This window comes from Acipenser ruthenus, chromosome 2 (assembly GCF_902713425.1).
Source record: "Acipenser ruthenus chromosome 2, fAciRut3.2 maternal haplotype, whole genome shotgun sequence".
Lineage (NCBI taxonomy): Eukaryota > Metazoa > Chordata > Actinopteri > Acipenseriformes > Acipenseridae > Acipenser > Acipenser ruthenus.
The window spans coordinates 75,482,695-75,509,012 of NC_081190.1; the positions used below are offsets into that span (position 1 = coordinate 75,482,695).

At 39.7% G+C, this 26,318-nt stretch overlaps 1 protein-coding gene across 27 annotated transcripts in view; it reads left to right on the forward strand.

Moving 5' to 3' along the window:
• Positions 1-26,318, forward strand: part of LOC117409284 (receptor-type tyrosine-protein phosphatase delta) — a 696,619-nt gene that overhangs the window by 633,903 nt on the left and 36,398 nt on the right. For 21 of the 27 annotated variants that reach the window (XM_059001224.1, XM_059001244.1, XM_059001233.1 and 18 more), the window contains 4 exons: positions 1,911-2,023; positions 4,161-4,202; positions 4,682-4,779; positions 23,577-23,700. In XM_059001224.1, the coding sequence (XP_058857207.1) occupies positions 1,911-2,023; positions 4,161-4,202; positions 4,682-4,779; positions 23,577-23,700 (377 nt within the window). The remainder of the gene's footprint in view (positions 1-1,910; positions 2,024-4,160; positions 4,203-4,681; positions 4,780-23,576; positions 23,701-26,318) is intronic. The other 6 variants (XM_059001278.1, XM_059001285.1, XM_059001310.1 and 3 more) reach the window with 1 other exon arrangement.

Below are 26,318 nucleotides of genomic sequence, written 5' to 3' on the forward strand. Positions count from 1 at the left end.
GCTATACTATTTAAGAATTCCATTGACACCTAACTCTGTACCCCATGACGGTGTCCTGATGCAACAACCCAACGATGTGGCTAAAAGGTCATTAAAACAAAAGAAAACCAAATCTAATCATGCAGCATCGGGTTAAGCTAAAGACAATGTTGTAATAAACAAACAAGCATGCTGACCTTCATTTTTGAGCATCTGTTTGTAGCATAAAATAGCCTACATTATTACAAGCAATAGCAACATAGAAGAACAATGATTGGGCATGTTCAGTCCATTACTGAATTGCACACATGCCTTTTGTGTGTCTACTTTCAAATGTACAATATTTTGACAAAACAGTGACAGTTCATCTCTGCCATTTTTGGAAAGCCTGGAGTCAAGGTCACCAGAAACTGGTCTCTGGCTTGCTGAGTGACAGTGCACTGCATGTTTGGCCTTGTATGCCAGCATGTACCATAATACTTGTTGTACACTGCATGTCAGCCTTAAGCAATCATTGACTAGATTTGTTTTGTCTTCAAGAGCATATCAGAATATATTTAAAACAAATTCCAATAATCTGTGGCTGACATTTTAATGAAGCATGTACTTTATAATTCAAAGTAATTTAATCCATAAAAAGATTTAACAGAAGTACATCATGTTAAATTAGAAATGTATGTTGTACCATATGCTTATCAGTACTTAATATTGTAGAAGTAGTAATATTGAAAAGACAGCAGTGAGTGTTTTATTTGTCACAGAATTAGGTTGATAATATCTAATAATCCATAGACCATTTGTCAGTATTAGTTCTAGACTTCTGCCTTGTGTATTAAAGTGTTACTGAACTGTAGGGTTTAAAAAACAATGCATTACTTTCCCTAGCTTTCTGCTTTGTTGTACATATTCCTGCAGTATCTTTTTCAACATAATTACGATTGCTCTGATAATTTTATTAAAATATCCCTTGTCATAAATCTGTTTACGTGAAAAGTATTTACCATCTTCCCAAAATCCACTAAATTGCCAAACACCGCTTTTTCATCCTCCCTCTTACTTTACCCCGAAAATACCCAAACAAGTCAGATACTTTTTTTAAAATAAAATAATTTTGTAGCTTTCATTTTTTAATCTGGAAAATGTAAATATAATATGTTTTCCTGATGTGACTTGTCCAACACAAATCCAGAGGCCGGAAAGTTCGCATCCTAGCAACGCACTGATGTTGGCTAGCTACCGTAATAGCACTAATATAAGCACATAACTACATGATCAATGCTTTTTACGCAAACTGGTAATGGGAAACTTTAAACTGGGCTCTAATGTGATGAATCAATTCACCAATATGTAATTGAATCTCGGGAAATTTAAGGACTGATGATCAATTATCGATGCATCGATTAATTTTTGTATTTCCAGTTTTAGATTTTCCTACATGATCTGATCTTTCAAACTTACTCTGATGCACTATTGCTCATGCAGCCCATGCGTCTTCTTCTGTGGTGGCTTGTTGTATGTAGTGATCAATTCTCAAAGTCACCGTTTCCTCTTTAAAAGGCGTACATCTTGCGTGATGCTCATTCAAACTGCCAGTCTGTTTCATCTGATTCCCTCTCCATCTTTGTCTGACGGTCAGGCTGCCTAGACCTGAGCTCTGACAGCCATTCTTCCCCTCAAGCGTTCTGCACTTTCCATTGATCCAGCATTCACAATATCTTTAGGCCCCAGAGCTGAGGTCAACACATTACTGCTTTTCAATATTCATATCCATTTCACCCAAAAGTGGTTAGTATAGATGTGAAAGCAGTGCCTTTTTTTCAAATTGATGTTTGTTTGTATAGTTTTGCTTTTTTTCTGTTTTGCAGGTGCATTTGTTTGTGATGACATCCATGGTAAATGTTTTTTTTTTTGTTTTGTTTTTTTGCATTCAGGAAAAGAGCAGAGTCTGACTCCAGAAAGAGCAGTATTCCTAATAGTAAGGAGATCCCCTCCCATCATCCAACAGATCCTGTGGAACTCAGGCGCCTCCATTTCCAGACCCCAGGTAAGAGCCTCCACTTTGAGTCTGGAGTTTGTTAATTGTAAAGGTGTTGTCTTGAGTGAATATGACATAAACTCCAATGGACTGCCAAAAATGATATTTTGTTTCAAATACATTTATGGAAATAGCAGCAAAAAAAATAAAAAAAAAAAACCTTAAAATAAAGCTTAAATATATACAAAATGTTTTGAAAACAAATATTTATATTAGCATTTCTGTTGTGACAAATTGTGTGCAGAGATTTGGATGGTTTTAAAGCTGAACAAAGAAAACTTTTATTCAAATAATGTGTTTTTTGTATTTATTTGTTATTATAGTATATAGATTTATAGTGGAGCCAAGTTGAAATATTAAATGTAAAGCAGTGTTCTCAAATGTTTTATTTTACTCTTTTTTTATTTAAACATCAGATCATACATGTACAATAACGCCTGTGATCTCAATAGGTTTTCAAAAAATGTGTCTTTTTAGGCACATAGATTTGAAACTCGGGTTGAGTCAACACTGATGACATTTGTCTAAAGAATGAATTGGTAACTAAATTACCTGTCACGGAATTGTCAATAAAGATTACAATCCCATAGCTCCTCAAATGTCAACAGTATGTCACCAAGAAACCAGACATATATGCCTGTGGACTTACATTTAAATGTGTATATCATTACATATTAAAAACAAAACTAAATAAACCTAAATTATTTAGCAATTGTGAGACTTCTGAGTTGATACTAACTGTTACTTACCAACTGACTTTTCCCTTTTTACAGCATTGACCAGTAACTCAGTCCCCTACACCTCCCTGATTGGCTCTGTCCCCTCCCTCTCTAGCCAAACCACTCAGTCGTTATATGATAATTGCTTGCTCTCTCTCTCTCTCTCTCTCTCTCTCTCTCTCTCTCTCTCTCTCTCTCTCTCTCTCTCTCTCTCTCTCTCTCTCTCTCTGAACTTGCTCAAAAAGGTCTAAATATATTTGTCTCTCTTATATTTTCTTTTTGAGCTCAAGCACTGAATAGGAGTTACATAAATCCCTACCTCCATTTTCTAAAACATAAAGTCACTCATATGTTCCTTCAAAGGGTGCGTCATGTTAGGATCTGACCTCTTCTGATGGCCAGGCAGGATTCTTTACTATTCAAAGTACTAATACCTGTTTAATACTAGGAAGTTGTATTTTCACTTAATTAACAGCCACTTACTCTACGGGTTAAGTGGAGTGAAAAAAAATTATATATGTGCCTACATATAACTAATGGAGGGCTTAGATGTGAAATTAAGAAATGCTAATGATACTCAAAATAGGAAACACAGAAATAAGCAAATGCATCCTTAGTATAATTGAAGTAAAACTATAGATCTAGGCAATCAGGATTCCAATGTGAGCACCCTTGTCTTGTCATTCTATCTCCTGCTTTCACAGTGGTCAAATGGTGCCCTAGTTTAAATGTCTTGCCAGCTGCCTGTTAAAATAAAGGACCCACAAAGACATACAACCCCCAACTACCACCAACATGACACACACACATACACACTTTCTTTTGTCACAGCAAATTGACGGCAATTTGAAAAAAGATAGGCCAAAAAGATGTGGTAGACTGAAGCTTGTGACTTCCCATTCCCTTTCATTCACTAGACAAAGATGTTTACACCTAAAGTAGATTGTAGGACTAATTTGTGGAGGTTCACATGAGCGACCAGTAAAATGTTTCTTCCTAGATTATTCATAAAACGCTCAGTTATGCAACTCCAGACCATTGTTTAGTGCTTTTTTTTCCCCTCTCCAAACCCCTCTCACTACAATATGCTGTGAGTGAAAAAGAATTTGGAAGTCTGGTTGTTTGTTCTTCAGTTAATTGTCTTGTGATTGTTGGTATGTGCAAGAGCATGAAAACTTGTTTTTGTTTCACTGACAAAACTTTAGCATGTAAAAGGCTGTGTTGCAAACTAACGTATGCAATAAAATAGAATTAAAAAAAATAAAAAAGTAAGATCCTGGCTGTATTTATACTGTATATATATTTTCATATCTTTAATCCTCTGTACTGTGTATTCGTTTGCCTGGCCTGTTTTTATTATTTTAAGTTGTCCATCTCATTTTTGCAAAGTATACAACCTTTGATTTATACCACCATTTCCTTTGCAGGTTCAGGTGTCTCCGGTTACCCTGGTAACCTCCATTCGTCAAGTTAGTTGGCCTTGTTTATGCATATGTCATTTCCTATGTTTGGTGTATATACTTTCTTTTCTTCTCTTTAGGCTCTTTAAATGTCTATTTTAAGTTCACCTTACACCATCTAATCTACACAGTGTTCATGTCATCCATTACAGGAGGAGTGGTTTGAAATGACATTGTCTAGCTTGTCATTACTCAAAGCAGAAATCGTCATCAGGCCTAACTTGTATCTCTTTCTTTGTCTTGCTAACCTTATTGCTACGCAGCATAATAACATTTTCTTTTACAGTAGGAATGTAAGCATTGGAAATATGCTTGATGACTTCTCATTGGCTTCAGAACTCATCTCCTGTGAGCATGTCCTGCTTTGAGTAATCTGCCTAACGAGACTCACCTTCCCATTACTACTTTACACACATCATACTTTTTCACCTGTCACCTGAATCTCTGTAGCATGATTTACTCAAAATTGGTTTCGTCTGATTTGGCAGGTATGGCCAGCCACCCCCCTATTCCCATCATGGAACTTGCCGATCAACTTGAAAGGCTAAAGGCAAACGACAATTTGAAGTTTTCACAAGAATATGAGGTAACTTAACATGACAATAATAACATGCCCTAGACAAATTGCATGTTATAATTATAATTATTTGGACAGTAAAGGTTAATTTATCCATACTTGTATATAAGGCAAAGTTGCCTTTCGGTTTTGTTCTAAGAACTCAAAAATGAAGTTGCCAGTTTAATCACAGTTCAGCCTAGCCACTTTTTATAGGCAGCAGTGTGGCGTAGTGGTTAGGGCTCTGGACTCTTGACCGGAGGGTCGTGGGTTCAGTCCCAGGTGGGGGAGACAGCTGCTGTACCCTTGAGCAAGGTACTTTACCTAGATTGCTCCAGTAAAAACCCAACTGTATAAATGGGTAATTGTATGTAAAAATAATGTGAGTCGCCCTGGATAAGGGCATCTGCTAAGAAATAAATAATAGGCAGAAAAGAATGATTATATATTCAGCTTTTGGTGCTACTAAGGTTAAAAAGCAATTTTATGCAGTGTTATACTCACACTAAGTGTTGCTTAGAAATAATATAATCTGGGGGAAGAAAGTATACAGTATTGAACTAATAGCAGTGCAAATACTAACAAAACTCCTCAACTTCCACCTCCAAACAAAGGGTTTCTTTCCTTTTTATACCATGTGGCTGGGTCTTAATTACCAATTATTTAATTAAGACCCAGCCACATTCCCCACATGTATTCAGCAGGGATGGAATTAACCCCATCCCTACCAAACAAAATACAAATGCATCACCCACACTATTTACGCCAACAGGGCACCCACCCTGCCACAAGCACATTTACTAACATAAACAATTGTTTGCCATTTAATATTTGCGGTGCTACTCTATAGTGTAATCTCATTACAGCTCAAAGAAAGTGTAATATGGAGGATTCAGTGAAGTGTATTTATTGGAAAAGTGTCCCAGGGCTAAGGATGAGGGCATAATAACATTTAAATTACTAAAAAGTACAAATTAAGTCATCTGGTTTGAACTACAATGAATGGTGTTTATACTTTTTTTTGTCTTTTTGAAGACTTCTGTTTTATTAAGCCCACAAAATTTATATACAGACTTGCCAGATTTTTTTCTGATCACCCTACAATACACTTCAAGAAATGTCACACAAGTAAATCATTTTGAAAATTGGTGCTAAACTGTTAGACACAATTGTGTGCTTTATATTTATATGTATACACAAACCTTCTTTCCTGTGTATGATGATGCGTGTGGGTGGGTCATGTGAATAGTCCAGACTCAATGAGAAACTATCATCATCTATGGTTGCTAAAGAATAAAAAAATTAAACATGTCTACTGGTGGCAGAATTTAATGTTGCTGGTGCTATATGAGGTACCCTGGTGCTAGAATCTAGCGCCATAGTGCTAAATTTGCACCTCTGACTATACACGGGTCCCCTGGATCCAAATACCCACCTGTGCAGAAACTCAGAGAAGCCAGCCCAGCAAGAACGCCTTATACAACTGGCACTAACTTGACATGAAACTACTAGAGGGTAAAGTGAGTGAGTGGCTGCACGTAGCAGAAGAGCAGTGAGCATTTTAAAAGTGCTCTGTGGTCCACAACACCTGTGGATAGTAGTTACGGGTTAAGTGTACATTCCAGTGTAAAACATGGAGCTGGAGCAAATGCTGTATTGCTTGATGTACACTGTATTTATCAGTGCTCTTCAGCATTCTGCCTCTGTCTTATCATTGCACATAGTTAAGTGAGAAGTATATAATAAGAGTACTGGCTATGTCATGGATTGACACTGGCCAGTACTCAACACAATGAATGTGCACATTTCCATTATGCCACATTTATGCAGCATCCAATATTTTGCATGAAAAACTGCCATCTCTAGTGAGTACTGTCCTATTTAAATCTTTCATATGACAACTAAAGAATTAAAGGCTAAAATATTAGTAATTCATGTGGAAAGGCAGATATTTGCAGAGTTACGTGACAAAGTATGAAGCCATTAAAATATAATAGGGTAGGTGTACTAAAGTGTTGTGCCAGTCGCAATAGATGCAAACGAGTCAAGTCATGGGTGAAATATCCTAAACAAGCGCAATGCTATTTGTGAGTTTTTAGGAAATGCTTTGCAGCAGCAGTTTCTGTTTGTGGTTCAAGCATAGATGAATATGTAATTATGGGAGTTCCTGCATAAATTAGTAAACTTGGGGGCGGAGATAGTGCAAATGAGAGTTCTCAAATATTATAATGAGATGTACAAAAGCTGCAGAGAATTGTGACATTTACAGTTGCATCAATTTGTTAAGAACTTTTGAAATCATGTTTTAAACAGTCGCAATTGTTGCTGGCATTTCCCAGTCCACCTTTTCTCGTGTGTTGCCAGTTGTGCTAAATGCATTTTTGAGGCGAATGGCCAAATAACTATTTTTTCCTAAAAGCAGCGTGTACTTACAATCAAACTAATTTATATGACATTTCTGGTTTCCCCAATGTGTTGGGAGCAATAGACTGCACCCATGTGCCACTAACACCTCCAGCTCATTCTGAACATCTGTATAGGAACAGGAAACACACCTATTCTATTAATGTGCAGGTGGTTTGTAATTGTGCACAATTTAGCACTGCACCCCTGACTAACTTAAATAAAAACAGTCAGTATACATTTGGCTTATAGGTTACTAATGATAATACGAATTAGTGGTATAATGCAAAATGTGTTGCTGGCACATTGTCAGTGTGGCACCATGATCTATTTGGTGTTAGTTGTCTAGGCAGCCAAGTTACTAATAATAATAATAATAATAATAATAATAATAATAATAATAATAATAATTTAGTTTCAATTTAAAATAATCTTTTATTCTCATTTTACACCAATGTGTACAATGCAGCAGCATGACTTATTTTGTGTTTCCATACCGGTAGCCTACAGGCTAAAGTAAAAAGAAAGTGTGCTAGGTGATCATTTTATTTTACTACTCTACTGTACACTATATAGGCCTACTGTACAAATGTATATTTGTGTTCGTAATGTGTAGCCTACCCAAAACACATTAGTGTTATTTCAGTGCAATTATTTATACATTTAAAATGCACTGAGCGCTATAAATGTATGTGTGTGCAATTGTATTGTATTTTTTTAAACCCGACACCTCCTAATGTTGGACAAACATCCAGTTTATGATTAGGAAAAGCTTTTTGATAGAAACATATTTTTATTTGTGAAAGATTCACGCTCTCTTGAGTTCATTGACCCTACACACAGGAACTTGTTTGAACTGTGCGGTTGCACTATTTTATTTAGAAAACACAAAAATTAAACAAAACAAAAACAAACCTAATTTCCTTCGGTGCACTAACTAAACATTTTTTTTCTGGAACGTTACACTCAAACCAAGCAGCTACTCTGCTTACCGGTTTCAAAAATACACTTCACAAACGCAGTTTTCTTACACAAACCAGGTTTTCCTACTACATTACTTTAGAGTTGCACCCTCGCAACCAGGTTTCTCACTCTGCAGCAGCCCAGAACAGACAGCTGTTATCTTTTTATTCTCTGTAGCTGGCTGTAATTTTCAATGACAATGATCGCCAGCTGGTCATAATAATTAACACTGAATACACAATTAACACATTATAGGATTTTCAGGCCAGTGGCCTTCTGGGGAATGTAGTCCCTCCACTCGCCAGGACTACATTTTCTTCTTCTCTCTCCTACTGTGCGCCTATATATATATATATATATATATATATATATATATATATATATATACACACACACACACACTGAGTGTACAAAACATTAGGAACACCTTCCTAATATTGAGTTGCACCCCCTTTTGCCCTCAGAACAGCCTCAATTCGTCGGGGCATGGTGTCGAAAGCGTTCCACAGGGATGCTGGACCATGTTGACTCCAATGCTTCCCACAGTTGTGTCAAGTTGGCTGGTAGTGGATCTCTACTCCTCTCATCCCACAGATGCTCAATTGGATTGAGATCTGGTGACTGGGTGGGCCACTGCAGTAAGCTGAATTCACTGTCATGTTCGTGGAACCATTTCTGGACAATCCTAGCCTTGTGGCATGGGGCATTATCCTGCTGAAAAAATCCATTAGCAGATGGATACACTGCTGCCATGAAGGGATGCACCTGATTGGCAGTGATGTTCAGATATCCTGTGGCATTCAAATGTTGCTCCACTTTCATCAAGGGGCCCAATGTGTGCCATGAAAACACACACCATCACACCACCACCACCAGCCTGCAATGTTGACACGCGGCATGATGGATGCATGTACTCATGTGGTTTTCTCCATACCCTAGTCCTCCCATCAGCGTGAAACAGCACGAACCGGGATTCATCAGACCAGGCAATGATTTTCCAATCATCCAGTGTCGTTTTTGTTCCTTAGCCCACTGCAACCGCAGTTTCTTGTGTTTTGCTGAAAGAAGTGGAACTCTGTTAGGTCGTCAGCTGCCATACCCCATTTGTGTCAAGGTACGACGAGTTGTACATTCTTTTATGGGTCTTTCGGCACCAGTGTTGTACTGGACTGTCAGTTGACTAACTGTAGCCCGTCTGTTGCTCTGCACAATTCATGTCAGCCTCCTTTGGCCTCTTTCATCAATGAGCCGTTTTTGACCACTGGCCTGCCGTTGGCTGGATGTCCTTGGACCATCCGTGATACACATGGGAAACTGTTGAGCATGAAAAACCCAGCAGCGTTGCAGTTCTTGACACACTCAAACCGGCGCGCCTGGCACCTACTACCATACCCCGTTTAAAGGCACTTACTGTAAATCTTTTGTCTTGCCCATTTACCCTCTGAATGGCACACATACACAATCCATGTCTCAATTGTGTCAAGGCTTAAAAATCCTTCTTTAACCTGTCTCCCCTATCTACACTGATTGAAGTGGATTTAACAGGTTACATCAATAAGGGATCATAGCTTTCACCTGGATTCACTCAATAACTGGTTATGCCACCTTTAGCAGCAATAACTGCAACCAAACGCTTCCTGTAGTTATTGATTAGTCTCTCACAGCGCCGTGGAGGAATTTTGGCCCACTCCTCCATGCAGAACTGCTTCAACTCAGTGACATTTGTGGGTTTTCAAGCATGAACTGCTCATTTCAGGTCCTGCCACAACATCTCAATGGGGTTTAGGTCTGGACTTTGACTAGGCCATTCCAAAACTTTAAATTTCTTGCTCTTCAACCATTCTGATGTAGACTTGCTTGCGTGTTTCGGATCATTGTCTTGCTGCATGACCCAGCTGCACTTCAGCTTCAGCTCACGGACGGATGGCCTGACATTCTCCTGTAGAATTCTCTGATACAGGGCAGAATTCATGGTTCCTTCAATGATGGCAAGTAGTCCAGGTCCTGATGCAGCAAAGCATCCCCAAACCATGACACTACCACCACCATGCTTGACTGTTGGTATGAGGTTTTTACTGTGGAATGCAGTGTTTGGTTTTCGCCAGACATAACGGGGCCCATGTCGGCCAAAAAGTTCCACTTTTGACTCATCTGTCCATAGAACATTGTTCCAGAACTCTTGAGGATCATCCAGGTGCTTTTTGGCAAACTTGAGACGAGCAGTCATGTTCTTCTTAGTGAGCAATGGTTTCCGCCTTGCTACTCTGCCATGAATCCCATTTTTGCCCAGTGTCTTTCTGATGGTCTAGTCATGAACACTGACCTTAGCCGAGGCGAGAGAGGCCTGCAGATCCCTGGATGTTGTTCTAGGGTTCTTTGTGACTTCCTGGACGATTTTACGCCTTACTCTTGGAGAGATTTTGGCAGGACGGCCACTCCTAGGAAGATTCACTACTGTCCCAAACTTTCTCCATTTGGACAATATGGCTCTGACTGTGGTTCGGTGGAGCCCCAGAGCCTTAGAAATGGCTTTGTAACCCTTTCCAGACTGATAGGCATCAACAACTTTTTTTCCAGAGGTCTTCAGGAATTTCTTTTGTTTGTGACATGATGTGCCTGTAGAATCTGTGTGCTGACAACTTCACTCTGATGGTAAGGGCCAAAGTTAGTCATATTTATATTGGGCAGGGTTGGCCCAAATCAGGCCTGGTTGTTAACCAAAGTACTAAAACAACTGACCCTAATTATCCCTTTAATTGGGTTGAGTTAACTAGGAGGGGGGCAATAACTTTTTCACACCTGAAGATTGCATGTTTGATTATCTTGCACACCAAACAAATAAAAGAAGCACCAAACTTTTGTGTCATTTTTTCTCTCAGACTCCCTCTATATACTACTACAACCCACAAAATAATCTGACCAAATACAATGTGAAAAATGTGCAAAAAAGCAGAAAATCAGACGGGGCAAATACTTTTTCATGGCACTGTATATATATATATATATATATATATATATATATATATATATATATATATATTGTAACACAGCAGGGAGGGGGTTAATATCCTCCCTGCAGAAAACATGTGCAAATGCACATTGGTTGTTGTAATTGTTTTGTTTTATTATTTAATTATCCCCTGCACCTGGTGATCATTGTAAATTAGAGCCAGGTGCAGGGTATTTAAGGAGAGCAGTCAGTCTGTTCTAGGCTGCTGAGTAGAAGGAGGCAGGAAAAGGTACTCTGCTTCCCAGCAGTCGTAAGGTAAAAGTGTGTTGTATGAAACCTGTGTGGTGTTGTTTATTGTGTAGTGGGGAAACAGCCTAGCTGTCCCACTGGTAGTCAGGGTGTTCCTGAGGTGTAGTTAGTGCTCGTACAGAGCTAGGTGTTTGTTTTGTATTGTGTTTATTTTGGTTTTGGTGACTATTAAAAAATTAGCGCAACAGCGCTGTTAAAAATCAAGTTTTGTGTGTGGCTGGGTCATTTTAAGTGCTGGAAAAGAACCCAAAGGACTAATACCCTTCACAATATATATATATATATATATATATATATATATATATATATATATATATATATATATATATATATTGTAAGATAGTGTAGTCCGGGGGGAAAACAGGACTACACCTCCCAGAAGGACATGGGCTGAAAAACCCTAATTTAATTGTTAATTTTTGTTAATTATCCCCTGCACCTGGCTATCATTGTAAATTACAGCCAGGTGCAGGGTACTTAAGGAGAGCAGTCAGTCTGCTCAGGGCTGCTGCTGTGTGAAGAGCCCGACTGTGAGTCGTTAAAAGGGAAAAAGGTACTGTGTGTACGATTCTTGCTGTGTTTTTGTAAGGACGGGGAAACAGCTTAGCTGTCCCGTGTTAGACCGGGTGTTCCTGTAATTTAGTTAGCACTCCAGAGTGGAGCTAGGTTTTTGTTTATATTTGTTTCTTTTTTGTGTGTGTCTAAGAATAAAAGAAAATTAGCGCAATCGCGCTGAAAAAAGAATTTCAAGTTCCTGTGTTTGGGTCAATTTAAAGGGGGAAGAGCCTGAGAGAGCCTGTGTAGCGAGCGTCTCCCTTACAATATATATATATATATATATATATAAGTATTAAAATAGGTAAAACGAAGACGGAACAGAATGCATTGCACAGATGACGTTTACATTTGACAAAATCAATGTTGTTTTGATTCTTGCACCCTTGCATGTATAGACGTTATCCTTCGGGCACTCTCTCCTGCAGCAAACCACAACTGTTTATTTGAACAATGTCGCACGACTCTCGCAATAGAGACAAGAAAACACAACAAATATTTAAATTAGTATATTGCAGCTCTTTTCATTAACATATTTTCTGTTTGTACATATGACAAAATGTATACTTTGCTAAGTGTCCCAATGAAAATGCAAATTGTGGTATGTTTGTGCTGCGACTGGCCCATTTTAGTACACCTACCACAATGTGTTTTCTATTGAATCTATTCATTTTACTGTGAATAATGTGGGATGTGCATAAAGATTCTTAAAATTGCACGGCCTGGATAAAATAAAAAAAGTGGGCACTGTGAAATCAATTCGAATTTCTGTACGTTCTTAACACATGGAATAAAAAGCCAGTATATAGCAATTTTTCAACATTCTTTCTATGTGTGGCCCTATCAATAAATAGACTCCTTTACCAGATAGATTTTAATAAAAACCCAGCTGCCTCAGAACCTTTGTTTGTGAGAGACTGTGGTTAACCTTTTTCACTATCTCATCTATGCGACTGCTAATATCTGAAAAGATGAAGTCATGTCTTGGCTGGTTGCCATACCATTACCATGGCTTTCACACATTAAATTGGCATCCCAGAATTACTTTCAAGATGAATGAAAGACGAACAACTTGGAAAAGTGTTTAAGCAATATCTTATACAGACGTGCTCAAATTTGTTGGTACCCTTACAGCTCATTGAAATAATGCTTCATTCCTCCTGAAAAGTGATGAAATTAAAAGCTATTTTATCATGTATACTTGCATGCCTTTAGTATGTCATAGAATAAAGCAAAGAAGCTGTGAAAAGAGATGAATTATTGCTTATTCTACAAAGATATTCTAAAATGGCCTGGACACATTTGTTGGTACCCCTTAGAAAAGATCATAAATAATTGGATTATAGTGATATTTCAAACTAATTAGTTTCTTTAATTAGTATCACACATGTCTCCAATCTTGTAATCAGTCGTTCAGCCTATTTAAATGGAGAAAAGTAGTCACTGTGCTGTTTGGCATCATTGTGTGCACCATACTGAACATGGACCAGAGAAAGCAAAGGAGAGAGTTGTCTGAGGAGATCAGAAAGAAAATAATAGACAAGCATGGTAAAGGTAAATGCTACAAGACCATCTCCAAGCAGCTTGATGTTCCTGTGACAACAGTTGCAAATATTATTAAGAAGTTTAAGGTCCATGGAACTGTAGCCAACCTCCCTGGGCGCGGCCACAAGAGGAAAATCGACCCCAGATTGAACAGAAGGATAGTGCGAATGGTAGAAAAAGAACCAAGGATAACTGCCAAAGAGATACAAGCTGAACTCCAAGGTGAAGGTACGTCAGTTTCTGATCGCACCATCCGTCGCTTTTTGAGCGAAAGTGGGCTCCATGGAAGAAGACCCAGGAGGGCTCCACTTTTGAAAGAAAAACATAAAAAAGCCAGACTGGAATTTGCTAAAATGCATATTGACAAGCCACAATCCTTCTGGGAGAATGCCCTTTGGACAGATGAGTCAAAACTGGAGCTTTTTGGCAAGTCACATCAGCTCTATGTTCACAGACGAAAAAATGAAGCTTTCAAAGAAAAGAACACCATACCTACAATGAAACATGGAGGAGGCTCGGTTATGTTTTGGGGCTGCTTTGCTGCGCCTGGCACAGGGTGCCTTGAATCTGTGCAGGGCACAATGAAATCTCAAGACTATCAAGGCATTCTGGAGCGAAACATACTGCCCAGTGTCAGAAAGCTCTGTCTCAGTCGCAGGTCATGGGTCCTCCAACAGGATAATGACCCAAAACACACAGCTAAAAGCACCCAAGAATGGATAAGAACAAAACATTGGACTATTCTGAAGTGGCCTTCTATGAGTCCCCTGTCGAACATCTATGGAAAGAGCTGAAACTTACAGTCTGGAGAAGGCACCCATCAAACCTGAGACAGCTGGAGCAGTTTGCTCATGAAGAGTGGGCCAAACTACCTGTTAACAGGTACAGAAGTCTCATTGAGAGCTACAGAAAACGTTTGATTGCAGTGATTGCCTCTAAAGGTTGTGCAACAAAATATTAGGTTAGCGGTCCCATCATTTTTGTCCATGCCATTTTCATTTGTTTTATTATTTACAATATTATGTTGAATAAAAAATCAAAAGCAAAGTCTGATTTCTATTAAATATGGAATAAACAATGGTGGATGCCAATTACTTTTGTCAGTTTCAAGTTATTTCAGAGAAAATTGTGCATTCTTCGTTTTTTGTGGAGGGGTACCAACAAATTTGAGCACGTCTGTATATAGTGTGTGTGTGTCTGTGTGTTTTTTATTTTCTTTTATATCTGTACTTGTGTTTTATGTGCATCTGCTTCTGATACCAGCTTTCATTATAATTTCGGGCAGCTCTTGACATCAGAGCTGACTCTTTTGATAGTTATTTTAGTAATGCTGTAATACTTTAGTTATGGGTGAGGGTTTTTTTTTTTTTTTGCTGGAGCTTCTTTGCAAATCCTGGAACTAGGTGTATTAAAAATACACATAATTGTGTAATGTAGTGTGAGTGTTCTCATGAAAAGCAAAAGGGTGTTTCAGGGTCATGCACATGATATTTGGATCTCTCAAGGCCCTGAAATCAAGTTTAACCTTAATGTTTATTCATATTGTTATATAATAATGGAAAAAAAGCACTCAAATAAATCATGCTGTGGTAAAGCTACCTATTTAAACCACCTTAAACTGGAATGTTAATTAAAAAAAAGAAATAACATCCCTAAGGTAAAACTTGCTTATGCAGCCAAGATGTTCAGTACATGTTACATGAACATGTACATGTTCAGTAATAACGTGTACTCCCTGCCTATTCCACAATCTGAACTTGCTGGAATATGGTGTTCACAAACTACAGGCCTGGCCGATGCCAGAACTGGGTCAAATCCAAAAGGCAAAACCAAACTACGAAATAGGCTACATCCTCTCTAAACACATAAATACATATGTGTGTGTTTCCCTTATGCTTGTCCTGTCAACCTAATAAATAAACTGGCAATATATTTATTATTATTATTATTATTATTATTATTATTATTATTATTATTATTATTATTATTATTATTATTATTATTATTTATTTCTTAGCAGACGCCCTTATCCAGGGCAAGTTACAATTGTTACAAGATATCACATTATTTTTACATACAATTACCCATTTATGCAGTATGGTTATTACTGGAGCAATCTAGGTAAAGTACCTTGCTCAAGGGTACAGCAGCAGTGTTTGACGGTTTCGGATCAGATGATACAGACTTCGCAGTCTGATTGATTATGCTTTCCTGTTGTTATGCTACAACAGTGTGGTGCACTTTTGCTTGGGGATTACAAGCAAGCCAGAGTCGGAGGACCTCAGCTTGTGGGCAGGGAATAGCGGGTCAACAAGTTTAGGAGGTATTCTGGACCTGTGTAAGGAAGGGCATTTAGGTGAGCAGGAGTTTTGAAAGTAATCCAGTGCAGCTGGGCAAGACGGGGGGGGTGGGGGGGGTGGGAGGGGTGGTGATGTTTTTTTATATCTGCTAAGGATCCTGGCAGAGGTTTTCTGAACTACCTGCAGTCGTTTTATGGTGAGTTTCAGTAGTCGAGTCGAGAGGAGACATATGCATGACAAAGTATCTCCGCATCCGGGTAGACAGACTTTGGAGATGTTTCGAAGATGGTAGAAGGAAGATTTGACCACAGAGGAGATGTGGGCATCAAAGGAGAGGTTGCTGTCAAGAAGTACACCAAGGCTTCATACTGCGGGGGAAGGCAGCAGCAGAGAGTTTCCGAGGTTCAGGGCAGCTATATTGAGATTCTTAAGTTCAGTTTTAGATCGTACTAGAAGGAGTTCAGATTTGCTAGTGCTCAGCTGAAGAAAATTGGCAGACTTCCAGGCCTCGATGTCTTGAATGCAAGCCGAGAGCCAGACCGTGGTAAAGGGGCTTCCAGGGTCGAGTTTTGAGTAGAGCTGGGTGTCGTCAGCATAGATTTCAACAGTAAGCCGGAGACATCAGCAATGGAGAGAGGAGAGAAGAAGGAGAGGGCAGGAGGGGCAACCAGAGGAGCGTCAAGGTGGTCAAGTAGTAGACTGGGTTTGTGGTGGGAGAGCGTAGAATAGATGTTGTCAATTTTGTTCCAAAAGAAAGAGGAGAAATCATGACAGGTAAGAGAGGAGGATGAACGGGAGATTGATCTGTTGGTGGCTGGATGTAGGATTTGGTCAATGGTCTGAAAGAGAACATTGGGTTTACCGTGTCCCATAGTTATGATTTTAGAGAAGTACTTCACCCTGGCCGCGGCAAACGCACGCCATAGCTCGCGAGATGGTCGGTCCAGACTTTACGTCCCCTTTGACTCGGCAGAATCCAGTATAACAGAATGTGATTTATGATGATGTACAATATTTGGCCTCTTTCCGGCTGGGCGTAGTGAGACGATCGCAGTATAGATATTTCTGGGGCAATCAGAGACCCCTGCTTAAGTCTGCCAGCAAGTGTTAAGGCAGAGAAGGGGAAGGAGGGAGATTTGATTCTGGTGCAAACAAACAAATCCTGAAAGTGGTGTAATGCTGGGACTGTCCTTCTTCCTGAACTATGCTTCACAGGGATCATGCAAGCCTACAATCAAATGTTACTGAACTGCTTTTGTATCAATAAGGACAAAACTCAAACTACTAAACACAATTTTAGAAATGTACTGATTTGAAATAAATCTAAAACAAAATCTGTCTAAGAAGAGTCCCAAGTTTCAAAGGAAGGCTTGTGATTGCAGCTAATTTTGGTATGCAGCAACTGGTAAGAGATGAAATGCTTTAAATGACTGTGGTTTAACAAGAACAAAAGCCAATTAGCTACACATTTCTCAAGATAAATGTTTATTTTGTTCTAAAACATTCTTAATAAATCATCTCGGCGAAACCTGTAACTAATTGTGGTGAGGTAACCAGACTCAAAAGTTAGTTTTCGAAAGTTAACATAGTGAAGTATATTGAGTCTATTTCAAACCATTAATTATGCAGTCTAATTTATACTGAATTGCATGCTCTCTGTATGTGGGTTTGCATGTGTTTTTCTAAGTACCATAGCGCCAGTTGTATAGTTGTTGGTAAACCTAATTTAGACTCTGTTTCATACCCTTTAACCCTTTGCGGTCCATTTATTAATCGCGCGTCAGGCACGCCAGGAATAATTAATTTTCACACGCGCAGTTAATTTTATACGCGCTGTTTAAAAGTATTTTTTTTCACAGTCAAACGGGTTTAAATGGCCCTGCATATCAACAAAGCACACACTAGGCATCTCCAGCCCCTCCCCAGCCTTTTGTTTGCTATAGCGTTCAGCTGTGTAAGAAATAAATAATAATAATAATAATAGTCGTACATACCGATCGATCATCTCCAGATCACTCGTTTTATCACCAAACTCCTCAATAATGCGATCAAAGTCATTATTTTATTACTATAACATCTGAAAAAAGCTCTGCAAATGTCCATGATAGTCTCAGTGCGCTGACGCACTTAGCCAGCTTGTTTATTATGGACGCCCATTATCTGATACCTGATACCATGTATGACTATTCATGAAATACGCCTTTTTTTTTTTTTTTTTTTTTTTCCGACTTGTCTCGGCTCCTGTCGCTACCACTCGGCAATTGAATGGTTTTCTCGGCTTTTTCCGGAGAAAAAACGACTAAACACCCGTTTATTGCGTTGCTATAATGATGTCGGACCCAGTCCGACAAAGGACCTGTGAGGAATAATTGCAATGTCGGACCCAGTCCGACAATGGACCGCAAAGGGTTAATTGCTCCCAAGATAGACTTATGCCAAGTGAAAGCTACCCTCTACTTAGTTCTGGCTATCATATTGCAGGAATATAATAGGACCCCCTTTTCAAATGAAGCCTTTCAGCAAACTCTTAATACCACCTTTGGAGAAATCAGCTTCCATTTTAAATTAGGTTACCAGAAGTGGATGCAAACTTTGCACTGCTACAGCAAAAATCGAATACACACAAAATGGCATATTTTAAATTTCTAGATCTCAAGTTCACAGTAATTATTAAAAAAAACAATATTATTAGTTGTCAAGCATTGTCTAGTTATTTAAAACTAGTCATTCAGCATGTAACTCTATGTGACGGGGTACACCCCACCTCTGTGCATATTATGTTTTGTATTATTTTTTATTTGTATTATTATTTAACCCTTTGCGGTCCGTTGCCGGACCTGGTCCAACATTGCAATTATTCCTATCCGGTCCATTGTCGGACCCTGTCCGACATCATCAAAAAAACACAAAAAATGGGTTTCTAGTTGTTTTTTTCTCCGGAAAAAGCAGAGAAAACCATTCAATGGCCGAGTGGGAGTGACAGGAGCCGAGACAAGCCGATAAAAAAAAAAAGGCGTATCTCAAGAATAGACATACTTGCCCCTGGCATCACATAGGGGCAGTCATAAGGAAACAAGCTGGCTGTTACTGAATCAGCACACAGAGAATATCACAGACATTTGCAGAGCTTTTTTGAGATGTTATAGTAACAAAATAATACTTGGATCGCATTATTGAGGAGTTTGGTGATAAAACGAGTGATCAGGAGATGATTGATCGGTATGTACGACTACTATTATTATTATTATTTATTTATTAGCATATGTGAAAGCGATAGCGAACGAAAGGGTGGGGCGGGGCTGGAGATGTCTAGTGAGGTCTTTGTTGATATGCAGGGTCTTTTAAACCCGTTTGGCTGTAGAAAAAAATACTTTTAAACAGCACGTCTAAAATTAACTGCGCGTGTGAAAATAAATTGGACCAGACGCGCCTGACACGCACTTAATAAATGGACTGCAAAGGGTTAAATGCAGGACGTCATTATTATTGTTTTATGTTTCAGCACATCTCATGAGTAATTATTTAATTAGCTGATAGTCACACAGATGTAGTAAACTCGTGCAAAATATGGCCAAGGTGTAATAAGATCATTATTTGGCAGTTAATCCCTCGGCCATAATATAAGACCTGCAGCTTTGGCTGCACGGTGAGTGTTCAGAAGTGGAGAATGGGAGTAAGAGAGAGAGGAGGTAAAATAATAATTTGAATAAAACAATTGCTACTCATACTTGTAGTTGTTATTTGTTTGTTTGTTTGGGCCCTGGTGGCTTTTGCTTTTTGTGGTTTGTTTTGTTTAAATCTTTTATTTAATATAAGAAAACAAGCGCATTTGCGTCTCGCCCCGTAATACTTGCCTGGGTTGTGGTTTCAATTCCTGGTCTGATGTCACCACCCAAGCTATCCGGTCACATATAGTGTTAGCGGTGGGATAAAACAGCGTCTCCACAGAGACTCAGGCCAGGGATACAGCGCCACGAGTCAGACCAGGGAATTTTTTGTGTGGTTTTGGAAGTGAAGAATGGTGTAAATGAAGAGGGGAGAGTACATAGAGTGGTGGCATGACCACCAGCGGCAGCTGAAAACCGAAGAGGCTCCATGATGCCTTACATGCCTGGATCATGGGCACCTCCCGGACGTAATCCCCTGTGAAGACCCCCTCTTTATGAAGGCCTTCAGTCGGGCTGAGGTGGAGACCATGGAGGAGTGGCTTCACCTGAAGGCCATGGGACCAGTCCAGAGAAGGAAGAAGGGGAGGAGCAGCTGTTCCCGGAGTCAAGCCAGGACACCAGTACCAGCTCATACGCCACCGAAGTTGTGCTCCATTTGCGGAGGTAGGCACTTTGTGGCCAACTGCCACCTCCTCCAGGAGGAGGAGGAGAAACAGCCGGGGAAGCCCCGCTGGCTCCAGCACCACAGGCACGGCAAGAGGAGAGCTACCTGGTGATCAACTGTGACACGGACGAGGATCAGCCGAACCCAGAGATCAACCTGTGGAACTGGAATGGTGACCCGGTCCTCTCTGGACGCGTAAGGATGGTGCCGGGACTGCGGAAGGCTCGGGCACCTAGCTGCGTGCTGTCCCCTCCACTGCCAGCAGTGGGAGCAAGCTATCCCGCCGCAGGGATGAAGAAAAAGAGCAGCAGTTCCTGCGGCTAACCCAGAAAGGGGGTGCCCGAGCATCCAGTACCCAGAAGGGGGGAGCCCGAGCATCAACAGCCCAAGAAGGAGAAGCCTGCATGTCCAGAGCCGCACCAGTCCCCAGTGACCAAAGGAGAGCCGCATCAGTTCCCCGTGACCGAGGGAGAGCCGTTCCAGTCCCCAGTAATAGAAGGAGACTACCCGCTGCTCTTGCCTCCAATGCCAGGAGGAGACTGCCTGCTGCTCCCGCCTTCGCCACCAGGGGGAGACAGCCTACTTCTCCCGCCTTTGCCGCCAGAGGAAGACTGCCCGCTGCACTTGCCTCGAACCGCCAGAAGGAGACTGCCCACTGCTCCCGCCTTCGCCGCCAGGGGAAGACTGCCTGCTGCTCTCGCCTCCGCCACCTGGGGAAGACTACTTGCTGCTCTCGCCTCCGCTGCCATGGGAAGACTTGCTGCTCGCACCTCTGCCGCCATGGCTGACTACCTGCAGCTCCCATCTCCACCACCAGAGAGAGACCTGTTGCTCCCGCCACCCTCATCAGAGGAGCTGAAGCTACCTCTCCAGGATCAGCTCCCTCAATCGCCTCCCAAGCCTGCAAAGCATTCACCACCTAGGGCTGCCGAGCCTGCACCGCCTAGGGCTGCCAAGCCTGCAATGCCTGGGGAGACCTTCTTGCCATTGCCTGGGGAGACCTTCTTGCCATTGCCTGGGGAGACCTTCTTGCCATTGCCTGGGGAGACCTTCTTGCCATTGCCTGGGGAGACCTTCTTGCCATTGCCTGGGGAGGCCTGCTCGCCATCGCTTGGGGAGGCTTCCTTGCCATTGCCTGGGGAGGCCTGTTCGCCATCGCCTGGGGATGCCTGTTCGCCATCGCCTGGGGATGCCTGCACGTCACTGCCTGGGGATTTGTGGTGTCCAGCAGGAGTAGTTTTTCCACTGCTGGAGTGCCTTGCACAGCTGTCAGCATTTCTGCCATAGTTCCCTTTGCCTCTGCCTGACCGAGACTTTGGGGATTTTAAGGGGGGAGGTGGCCGTTGAGGCCATGTGTGCTATGCACAAGGGGGGGATATGTGACGGGGTACACCTTGCCCCTCTGCATATTATGTTCTGTATTATTTTGTATTTGTATTGTTATTTAAATGCCTTCCGCCATTGTTTGTTATTGTTTTATGTTTTAGTACATCTCGTGAGAATGCGTGACTGTCGGCTAGTAATTATTTAATTAGCTGACAGTCACGCATATTTATTAATCTCGTGCAAACTATGGCAGAGTGGTAATAAGATAATTAATAGGCAGTTAATCCCTCGGCCATAACATAAAAGACCTGCAGCTTTGGCTGCACGGTGAGTGTTCAGGAGTGGAGAACGGGAGGAAGAGAGAGGAGGTAAAATAATAATTAGAATAAAACAATTGCTACTCGTTATTATTTCTTTGTTTGTTTTGGCCCTCATGCCTTTTGCTTTGTGTTGTTTTGTTTTGTTTACATCATTTATTTAATAAAAGAAAACAAGCGCATTTGCATCTCGCCTCGTAATACTTGCCTGTGTTGTGGTTTCATTTCCTGGCCTGACGTCACCACCCAAGCTATACTGTCACACTCTAATCTATTTTTCTTTTATTATTATTTATTATTGGCTTGTGTTAGTTAATGTTAAAGATAGTAGTACAGGATCACATCAGTGTAGGCAGACACTGTTGCATTCAGTACAAATCTACCACTATACTGCCTAGACTCAAAACAGAGTGCCCTGTGGTGTTCCAGCTTCAGCTTTTTCCTACCTGAAAGTTAACTTGGTAAGGTTATTTCCAGAGGTGACGGATCTCCTTTATTCAAGTGACAAGAAAAATTACCTGTCACTAAAGCTGCAATTTAAGTCTGACCTTTTCAAAGTCTGCATGTCCCTTGTTATTAGTTGTTTCACTTCTGTGAAGAACTATATGATGTGCAAGTACAAATGGTTAAGAAATGAGGACTGTAACTGCCTCCAAAAATCTTAAAATTGTGTAATTTATTATTTGTGGTTTCGAAAGGTTTAAGGTTATATCGTAAAAAAGATCCTTATGGTCAATTTGAGAGCCTGAAACTCAGTTACAGATATTTAAGGTAAATATATAAGGAGATGCTATGTGAAAAGTTAATTAAACTATTCAGTATCCTGATTATAATGTATTATGCTTTCACTGGACTTTGTTTGCGCAGCTTTATTCAGACGCAGGCTTTAATTGTGATACTGTGAACGTGTCGGTGGCATTGCGTGGGTGTAGGGGTGATGCAGGTGCTCCAGACAATGACAAACACAAAGTTCACAGTTCAAGATCTTTTCTTTTTCTTTTTTAATTGTCTCCTTGACTGTATGAAATAATAATGCTGGCTCTACCCAACTATAAGTATTGCCAGCATATAAACCAAGGGGTTGCAGTCCCAAAATAATAATATAAAACACAGACACACAACACAAATACAGACACGTCTCCGGACGGTGAGAGCTCTAGGTGCAGATGCGGTGCTTTAAAAAGCGGCAGCTCCCGGATTCGCATTAGCTGTCTGGCTAAGACAAATGTACACAGTTACTAAAACAAACAAAAACACTTCACTCACAATTTCACAGTCCTCGTTTCCTCCCATTAACCACAACAAAGGAACCAATTACGGCGTCATGTCCCCCTAAAGTACCCTAAGCCCCGCCCCCTTCCGATAGCTAGTTCAGTCACGTCTCCTCCAATTCATGACTGAAACTTTGCTCACCGTACTAGCACGATGACTCCTGGTACCATGACGCTGCCCACTTCCTGAATGGCCAGCTTCCAACCTGACACTGGAATGAACTGCCCAACCATTCAGTACGAGGCATGCAGTTCCTGTCGTACAGTGCCCTCACAGGTCGAGAGGGAGACTGTTGATTCGGATTCATTCGCTCTCTGTCACAAATACCTAAAGAACATTTGACTGTTTTGGGCACGTGCATAAACCACAGGCTAACTAATTTTAATCTTGATAACTAGTCAAATTATTTTGTCTTTTAAGCATGTTGCTAAAATTAAAAATGTAAATGTAGTGGCAACAGCCAGAAGTGTGTATCGTATGCAAAGTAAGTGTCAACCTGCTCTACAAAACTTTTTCCAAACAGTATTAATAAAATGTGCATCTTTTCTCTTGCAGTCTATTGATCCAGGCCAGCAGTTTACATGGGAACACTCCAACCTGGAAGTTAATAAACCAAAGAATAGATACGCAAATGTGATTGCATACGACCATTCCCGGGTCCTACTTTCTGCTATTGAAGGTAAGAAATGTATGACATAGCAATCTAAAATAATAACATTTTAGAGGGAAAGAAAGGAACTAAAGCCTGATTCTCATGGGACAAAAAACCATGTGTCCTCAGAGTTGGTCAAAAGCAGAGGACGTTGAGTAACCTCCCAGATGTGTAGTTTTCATTAAGGAAAGTCGGTAAATTCTAAATGAAATGTGATGTTTTGACCAGAGGGAGTGTTTTCTTTTCCAAAGGTTACCGGCACCAACAACGTCGAATAACTTTTTCATCCCTTGAGTGACATGTATTTCACTATATCTTGAAATGCTTCGTTCAAAGCATCAATTCAAGTCGCCAATTATGTTTTGTATTTTCGCCCGTCCCCAATTTGGATATGCCCAATCGCAGCGATTTACTGAGCTGTAGAATTTTAATATTCTATTATGACTGATTGCAAAGACTGGTATTGCTTTAAAGCGAATACCCCAGAAACACTTATTTCAATTCTAACATAGCACTGACATGGTCGATTCGCACAGGAGTAAAAAGACACAGGATGCCTGAGCTTGAAATTTTACAGAAGGTCTTGATGTTCTTTAAAAAAATGTGGGTGGGTTCATAAGAACAGAGGCACGTGTTTGTTTATTTGGTTTAGACAAAGTCTTTTTTTTATTCAGCTGCAAGTCTATCCAGTATATGCATTGATGACTTGAAGAATAGTACATTAGTTTAATTGAAAACCCTATCATACATTTTCATGGATGACTCTGTTGTTGTAATTAACATTTACAGCAGTATACATTGGAGCTGTGTAAAATATTTCAAATTGGTCAACAGGTTTAGGGTTTGTGCATATTCATTTGGAATGTTTTAGTGTAAATTTCAATATTAAACTTATTAAAGCTAATACATAATCGAATTTCTTGCATTAAATTGGAATTCCTAAATAAAGCTACCTGGAGTTTACTATAATATGAGTTAACCTAGTCATTTAATTGAGTTAAAATATCTTGATTAATAAATACAATTAGCTTCATGCTATTTTTTTCATTTGTGACTACAAAAGAAAGTAAAATAATCTTAAAATATATATATTTTTCCATCTATGTATTAAGGTATTTATAAGATTAAAAGATTCTGTCTGGCATTGCAAGTGTGTGACAGCTGTGTTTGTTTCAATGTTACCATAGTAACAAATTGTCATAATGGCTTTCTAATCCACAATCAGTGCACTTGGCCTGTTTTAATATTAAAACGTACTATATAGTTTAAATACAGTGTGTGACCATTGGTAGGGAAAATGGATAGAGTTCCAGTATGAGCTAGAGAAAGTACAGAACATGAACACATTTTTGCAGCAGGCCAGATTAAATGGTTCTTTAGCAGTCTGGGATTAGTCATGTAATGAACCATTTACCTTTTCAATAGAATAATAGAATGTTCCCAAAAAAGAAAATCTGTTCAAACCAGATAATGCTAATAAAAGGAGATAAGCAATTTCTAAAATGAATTGCTGGCATAGAGCTCCTTAAAACTATGACATAAATGTTAACAGACAGTAACAATAGCAAGTAAATTAAGACCAGAAGAAAGCAAGTCTCTAACATTAACATTCCTTAACATCAACATTAACACAACATGATGCTCAAGTTGTAGTGCTGCAAAAAGTTTGCTTTTTCTCAAAATTTAAATACATTATAATGCATAGTCCTGCTCTTGTTTCGATGGTGTTTTGTGTTAAATTTATTAGCAGCTATGTTTATACCCGTTGTTTCCAAATACGAATAATAGATGAACAAAAATAAGAGTAAAAGAAATACGGTGTACACATCTTCATAATCAAAAGTTAAATGAATAACAGTAAATAAATATTAAATCACTAGAAATGTATTTATGGTACTTACTGTTTTAGTTCTGCCTGCTTTCCAGTGACATCTTCTGTGTACGAGTAAATGTAGAGGTGTGAAGTCTCCAAGTATGAATACTAAAAGTAATGGGCCCTTCTCCCACCCATAAAATGCACCACAAAAATAGTAATTAAAGAATACTGCTTTTACTTCCCTAAAATGTGTCTTTTTACATTTGGTGTAAATAGTTTAATCTATATCTTGTGCTGTGTTTGTTTACTTTTCTTGTATGACTGGGTGTTTGAAGTGTCAATACAAATCATAATTGATGATTATACAGGTATATGACCATGTCTATTCAGGGCTAATAGTCACAAAAAGATGTCTCTGTCATTTAGAGGTATGATGGTTTGAATGAACTTTTCACTGCTGTCTTTTGGGCAGACTAAGGTTTAAAAATATGAGGTTGTACATGGAAGTGTGTAATTTAATGGTATTTATGCCTAGTGATTTTCTTTTTTTCTTCAGTTTTATGCCTTACAAACATCTTAACCATTAAAGCTTATTTTTCCCCACCATTACTCTATTATAACAATAATTATTAATATATCTTTCACCCTAGCACCAATCATAAAGGGCTAATTTTCATGTCAGTATTTGTCTTCTCCACTTAAAATACATGCCTTGACGGTCTCTATTTCCAAGCAAAGATTGCAACAATGCTGTGAATTTAAAAAGCATACATACTTTGGTGTGCTCATGAAATCAGTTACCTGCAAAAGGGGAAGTTAGAGCTCAGGC